Source organism: Sander vitreus, chromosome 20 (assembly GCF_031162955.1).
Source record: "Sander vitreus isolate 19-12246 chromosome 20, sanVit1, whole genome shotgun sequence".
NCBI classification, from domain to species: domain Eukaryota; kingdom Metazoa; phylum Chordata; class Actinopteri; order Perciformes; family Percidae; genus Sander; species Sander vitreus.
The window spans coordinates 17788958-17796424 of NC_135874.1; the positions used below are offsets into that span (position 1 = coordinate 17788958).

Sequence of the window (7467 nt, forward strand, 5' to 3'; positions counted from 1 at the left end):
CAAGTAGAAGTCAGTAGATCAACAAAGTTGTTCATTTTAATTTAGGGGGCTCCGGTGGGAATGTGTGTGGCAAATTTCATGGCAATCCCTCCAATAGTTGTTGAGACATTTCACTCAGCCTCATTGTAAAACTAGAAGAAACGTCAGGGGGTCGCCAAAGTAGGATATATTCTTTGGGAACCATGAATACAAGATTTAATGGCAACCCATCCAATACTGTTGTTATTTAGATATTTCAGTCGGGCACAAAGTAGTGGACAGACAGACGGACATTGCCATCCAGAGAGCTACACACAGCATGGCTAAAAGTGAATCAATGAACCAATGAATGAGCTATTTAAATAAAGACTTTCTTCTTTCAATAAACCATAGAATGTATTCACCACTTGTTTTTAATCCATCCTATCATGTGAACACAGAGACATACTTTTGAGAAACAAAATCAAATTAACTACAAGAAATTACTACAAATTATTGTAGTAGTTGGTATGATAAAGTAAGTACCAACCACCACAAGAAAACAAAACTAAATTTGGTTGATGGTTTCAGCAGCTTACAGGTACACCTCATTCCAGTCAATAATGAAACGTGGCAGTCTGTTTCCTTAGAAAACGAACACAACATGTGGTGTGATAAATGGACGAGCTTTGTTTGCAAGGTAAATCAGACAGGAATAACATCAGTGGTATATCTAACAGTGAGATGTAATAACTGTAAGGTGGATGTGAGTCGCTCCCAAGAGTGACAATGCAGAAAATCACCTCACTCAGGTAATGAAAGCTGCTATACAGTTAGGTGACACTTAAAAATGGATATGTGAGATGACTAAATATCTAATTATATAATGCACATTGTACTTACTGTACATTGTATTTACTCATCAGGATGTTACCACTGGATGTAAAGCATCGCTGGATGTTTGTAGCAATCCTGTTCTATGGGATATTGGTCAAGAACAACATAGTTGGGAGCTCAGGTGAGTACGTTCAACTAAAACTAACTTGAAACAAATCAGTATTTCTCAACACAATTAAGCATCTGTTGTACAGATTAACATGTATACCATATTTGTCATTTTGTAATAGACACAAATGACACCTGCAGACAAAAGAATGTCCTGTTTGCCAGTGCCATAGAGTCATCATATCCGTTTCCATCTGGTAAACTTGACAACACTGTTGAAAGATAAAGGTCTTCAACTGAAAGTTTAAAAGAAAATTCAGAGTAAACAGTAGTTTCTTATCATCTTTCAGAGGTTGTCTATAATAAGACCAGAATGAAACTCGGTTTTAATATCAAACCACAGGAGGGGAACAAAACACCAGGTACTGTTTCCTAATTAGCCTGATTTGAGTCCACTGAAATCAACCATTCAATTGTTTCTCTTGGTCATTTGATGAATGTGAGTGTTCTATGGTTTGTATTTTAGCCTGTTGTCACAATGAAGATTTCAACTGCAACTTCACAATAAAGAAAAGTCATGACATCTGGATACTGATTCTGAATAATGAGACTCTTTCCAAGCACGATATTGTACTGATGCATTCACCAAATCAAGTCTTCAAGCCACCATCAAACACAACGTCAGGTATTGATGACAAACTCCTTTCTATGTGAATACTACGGTGGCCCTGAAGTGCAAATCACAACAGCAAATAGAAAAACACAACAGCAAATAGGAAAACACTTCAACAAATCATTTGCTGTCGTGTTTTCCTATTTGCTGTCGTGTTTTCCTATTTGCTGTCGTGTTTTCATATTTGCTGTCGTGTTTTCCTATTTGCTGTTGTGTTTTCGTGTTTTCCTATTTGCTGTCGTGTTTTCCTATTTGCCGTCGTGTTTTCCTATTTGCCGTCGTGTTTTCCTATTTGCCGTTGTGTTTTATGATTTGTTGAAGTGTTTTCATATTTGCTGTCGTGTTTTCCTATTTTGCTGTCGTGTTTTCGTATTTGCTGTCGTGTTTTCCTATTTTCCGTTTTGTTTTTATGATTTGCTGTTGCGTTTTTCTATTTGCTATTGTGATTTGCACTTCAGGGCCACCGTAGAGTACTTAAAAAAAAAAAAAGAAACTACATTTGTACATACAGTCACAATGACTGAATCCAGTCAACTCTCTACTTTCCTTTTGTTATTAATTGTACTATTAAGAAATATGTATGTAAAATAAAATGTAACTGGCATTATTGCAAGTGAAAGAGTATATAATGGCACAAAAGCAGTGAGAGATTGCCCCCTATTGGTCAAATAGTTCTGTACTAAAATAACTAACTCAGTGACTGTTTCTTTTTCAAACCAATCATCTTATAGAACCTTGCTTCTGTTGCAGGTTTCCTCTTACACATTCACCAATGGTTGAATACAGGTAAAAATCACAATTCTATCACATATCTTACTTTCATATCTATAAGAGCACATTTAACAGCATTGATAGCACTCTTAACAAGGCACATGTATAACAATAATATAATGTTTTAATATGTTTAAGGTAACCAAAATATTAGATTGAGCCAAAACAGCTTCTGTGAAAAAATTCAACCCTATGACAAAGACGCTTGCAAAGGTATTATAATTTTTTATTAGATGATATTATTTACAATATTCTATTGCTACTTAAATCAAGTGTTTCTGTTTGTGTATGTACATGTTTGTGTGTGTGTGTGTGTGTGTGTGTGTGTGTGTGTGTCCTGATATGCAGGTTTAAAAGAAACAGACTACAACCTCATCATTTCTATTTCAAGCAAGAGCCACCATTGTGTGCCATGTAAGCCACCTGGAAAAAAGCCAGGTGGTGCTATTACTCTCCCTCCCCCTCATAGCAATAATGGCACTGGTATCAGCATGGAAGATGCAGCGTAAGTATTTCAATAATTGACTGGCAACAGGAGTCAACTGCTACATTTCGGTGTGGTGTTGTTAGGAACTGTAATGATGGGAAATGATTTGTGTGTTTTTTCATTACAGAAAAATCATGAATAATATCTCCTTATTGCTGGAAGGCATGGTCAATGAAAGCACAGCAACCATCACAATAGGCAATATTAAAGGGGTGATCACTAAACTCCCCCCAAAAAATCAAACCGACATCATCTTTGGCATTACAACAAGTGTTGATATAAATGTATGCAGTTTGCCAGTAAAACACAGTATTAAATAGAATTAAATCACCCTGTAGTTTTTCTGATCATCTTTTTTGTTTTTATGTAGGTTCTTGAGGATAATGATTCGATGACGGACTTTTCTCGATCGGTGCAAATCCCTTCAGAGGCCAGCACTATGGCAGTGAAAAGAAATAGTTCATTTGCTGCAGTTCTAGTTTTTCCAGGAATTCGTCAGGTAAAACTTAAAATACGACAGAAAAGTTGACTTAATTGCACATGAAGTGTTTTGGACAACTTTAATATAAACACAATGATTACATAATTATATCTACACCCCGGAAACTGTTTTTCCCCCCTGTGCCTGTCATGACTTATATGGTATTTCCAACAGGATGACCCCAAAAGTTTTTTTCTTAACAATGAGGTAATGGGAATTGAAATGGGAACAGAAATATCCAATCTCTCACATACCATAGTCATCCATTACAGAAATGAGGACAAGGTAAAAGAGATGATGAAGCTATAAGATATATTAACAGGTTTATAATAACTGCTTATTGAAAGAATGAGTGGACTAATTTTTCTTTTTTATTCCAATACAGAATGGAAACATTGCTTCTTGTAGATCGTGGGATGGAAAAGGTACGGTATAATACTCAGTTTATACTCACTTTAAAACTGCCTTAAACAAACCACAAATTTCTGTCACACTTCCACTATTCGTTATAGGCTCAGTTGGTAACTTTTATCAGAAATACATTTTTGTAATATTTGCTCAAAATGTCAGATAATCAGTGGAATCTTGCAAATGCCAATAGGAGCACTGGGAGGAGGCAGAGGAATATGATTTTCCACAGATTATTTCAGCAAATATGACAAACACTTATGTTTATAAAAGTTACCAACTGCAGCTTTCATGTGAAAAGGACTTCAGTAGCGTCTTCTCTCTTCGTAGGGAAAAAGGCGATCTGGATCACAGATGGCTGTAAGACAAAAGAAACCAATGGCAGCATCACATGCCAGTGCTCTCATCTAACATTTTTTGCAATACTCATGGTAAGATGATTGTATTAAGTAATTCCAGATTCATCATTCCACACATAATCTAACACATCCTTCTCTAAATCAGTCCCCTCCACCTGGAAACATAAGCTCTTCAGATTTCACGTCTCTGACCTACATCACCTCAATCGGCTGTGGCCTGTCAATGTTTTTCTTGGCGGTGGCTCTCTTCATGTATTGTTTTATCAGGTAAGGGCAACCAGTGGGAGTTTTTAAATTTTAACATATAATATTAAAGGATTTTGCTGACACAAACCTAACTCCCTCCACAGAAAAGGGAAAGCAAGCCAAGCAACTAAGATCCTGATGAACCTGTTTGTTTCCATGTTCACCCTGAACTTGTCCTTCCTGGTAAATGAGAGCATTGCCAACTTGGGAAACTTCGACGCATGTGTGGCGGTGGCAGCAGTTATGCACTACACTATGTTGGCCACTATTTCCTGGTTTTTTATAGAGGGTCTACACTTTTACTTTACTCTATGGAAGCTTCCCACTGACATCAAACATTACATGATGAAGATTTGCATCACAGGATGGGGTAAGAGAACTGAACCTGGCATAGTTGAGCAAAACAATCATATGTGCTTAAATTCATACCACATAAGCATAACAAAAATATGTACACATTTTCTTTAGGCACACCAGCTGTAGTGGTGATCGCTTTTGTCGCTGTGAGACAATATGATTACATGGTCATTCACACTGATGTTGGGAATTCAGCAAAAATGTAAGCAACTCTTACTGATTGCCAAGTGTCATTTCTTATTTAAAAACAAAAAGAGATTAATGTCACTGAAGTGCATTATTATTCATGATTTTTTAGGTGCTGGATCTCTAATGCTGTTGTCCACCAGGGGGTGAATGTTGGTTACTATGCTGTAGTGTTCATCTTCACCCTCATTGTATTTATCATGACTGTGCGGAAGATTGTTCTCCTGAAGCCTGCAGCAGGGAAAGCTCAAGACACCAGCTCCATCAAAACAAACTCTTTCTACATTCTAGGCCTGGTCTTCCTGCTCGGCATCACCTGGGCTTTTGCTTTCTTCAGCTACGGACCTCTGCTCATAGCCTCCTACTATATCTTCACCATCCTCAACTCCTTTCAAGGTAGACTCAAAAAACTACAAACTATTTTGCAATGGTAATTATGTATGTAATGTAATGTTAATGTAACCCATCTACCCTGTTTTTGCAGGTTTCTTACTGTTCATCTACTATTTCAATTCCAGCAAGATCACTAGAGAGGACAGAAGCTTTACAGCCAGCAGTAGCACCACAGATACATCAAACACAGTTGTCACAAATCCACATTGATATACATATGCTCTTCAAGTGGGGACAGAAAGTGTTCTGTGCCAGAGATTACATTGACACAAGAGGGCAGCATTTTATTTCATATATTCAAGCAGAGCCTCTGTTGAATGAGGTGCTGGTAAGATACTATAAAAAGGTTTTCATTCTCCCTGAATACCCAGCTAATTTGGATTACCTTTATTGAGAAAAATGACTAATAAGTCAAGCACTGACACAGGAGATGGAGTAATCTCCTGGAAATAATTTGTGCCGATGACTCAACAGAAGCCCTGTTTTACTCACTGTGAAACACTCAGTAACGATTGTGATTCACTCAGAATATATCACAAAGGTCCTAAATCAAAGCTTCAGTCATACACTGGAATGTTCAAATATGTTCAATATTATAATAATGTTCAATATTCAAATGTTCAGAAAAATATGACCGATGTGGTTGTCATATGGACTGAAGATGGCAAAGCGCAAAGAAGAAAAAAAAGGCGCAGGGAAGTCTTATCTCTCACACTCTTTACAGTGTTTGGGTGTCGAGCTAGCCAGTTAGCGCTTTGCGTGCCTGCAGATAATTACCTTTTGTCTACAGAGAGCAGTATCCACTGTGCGGGGAGCCTTAACTGGCCAACAAGAAATGAGCTCATGGCTACCTATAGTGATAAGAGGCCTGAGGGCACGCCACTATGTTGAAACTATTCTCTGAAATATGGCTGTAGTTAACTAGCATTTAAACCTTGTGTAACTTGGCGAAATGCATTACCTTAATGACCAGGAGTCATTGGAAATTATGTATTTTTTTGTGTGTAATTATTTCCTATAGATTTATTTATTTATAAGTTTTGGATAACAATATACGGATGCCTGCTACTTTTCTATTTGTTTTTGTGTTCTAATAGCCTTAAAAGGAACACACTCGTCTTTTATTGAAATGTTTGTTACGGCTTGTCAAGGTTTGTTTTTAATAAAATGTGGTATGGCTTGATCCTTCAGTCAGCATCTCAGGACAACAAATGCAGACCTAACTAAAAATGTGTAAATTGCTTTAGTGAATTTAGTGAGATTGCCTGCAGAAGTGCAATAAAGTTTAAGGTTTCTTAAGTGGACACCAGAGGAGTCTTTCCATCTGCACAACTCTGGGTGTGTAAGGTTGGGGAGTGACATTCAGAGAGCAAAGTATGTTTATTTCTCCGTGACTGATTAATCTTCTAAATGACCGCAGCGTGCCAGCCAAAAACTAGGGTAATTACTGCCATACACATCTGATTTGTGTTGCCCCCCCCAAAAAGGCCTTTCATGCAGAGCACAGCGGGCTTCTATGATACCTGTGTGTGTCCATGCATTAGAGCTCTCTAGGTAAGCCACAGCAGAGCCTTCTTCTAGGAACTGAGATAACTGTGGTAAATGATGGTGAAACACAAAAAAAAAAAAGTAAATTTCAAGAGCTAGGTAATTGAGCCAAAAATCACTGCTTTTTAGTCATTAATTTACAAAATCAGAAATCAGTTTCACACGCAAAGATAATGGTTTGAAGTGTTTTTCTACTGCTTTCCTAAAAACATAAATCTAGACATGTATGAAAAGAAGCCCTTGTGTCTGGGAACATTTAGCCAATCTAATTTATTTCAAAACGAGAAGGGTGAAGAATGTCACGCTATCCCATAAAACTGTCTGTTACCAGAGTGAAAATGTGGCCACCAGAATTGAATTTGAACATGAGTAGATGTGTTCCTTTTAGTGGAGGGAAATTTTTTTAATTACTCTCAGTCTTAAACCACATGTACAGTAGTGGCTTGGAGATTAAACACCAACACCATTGGCATGTATCTTCAGATTTTGTAAGATAGTCCAATGGCACAAAACTCTATGATACTGAAATAAGGTGAGGGAAATAATGGGTGGATTTCACTGCTGCATGCTCCTTGGAAAGATGCACACTTAGATTAAATAAGTTTTATTCCGCCTAATCGAGGGAATTATTCTTGGAAAAGTGCAATATTTCCAC

The 7467-nt window shown here is 37.4% G+C and overlaps 1 protein-coding gene across 2 annotated transcripts; it reads left to right on the top strand.

Annotated features, from left to right (window-relative positions):
* The first annotated feature begins 686 nt into the window (after positions 1 to 686).
* Positions 687 to 6447, top strand: LOC144535507 (adhesion G protein-coupled receptor G3-like). Of its 2 annotated transcripts, none has more exons than XM_078278028.1 (18): positions 687 to 770; positions 885 to 976; positions 1086 to 1160; positions 1254 to 1325; positions 1430 to 1588; positions 2327 to 2362; positions 2486 to 2560; positions 2696 to 2852; positions 2962 to 3118; positions 3205 to 3333; positions 3490 to 3600; positions 3701 to 3740; positions 4054 to 4154; positions 4228 to 4349; positions 4433 to 4698; positions 4797 to 4887; positions 4984 to 5267; positions 5356 to 6447. In XM_078278028.1, exons 1-18 carry the CDS (start codon positions 748 to 750, stop codon positions 5472 to 5474), a joined length of 2109 nt encoding a protein of 702 aa, XP_078134154.1. In that variant the 5' UTR covers positions 687 to 747; the 3' UTR covers positions 5475 to 6447. The 2 variants fall into 2 exon arrangements, with proteins under 2 accessions (XP_078134154.1, XP_078134155.1); XM_078278029.1 differs by having other exon boundaries at positions 5163 to 5267.
* Positions 6448 to 7467: the final 1020 nt, after the last annotated feature.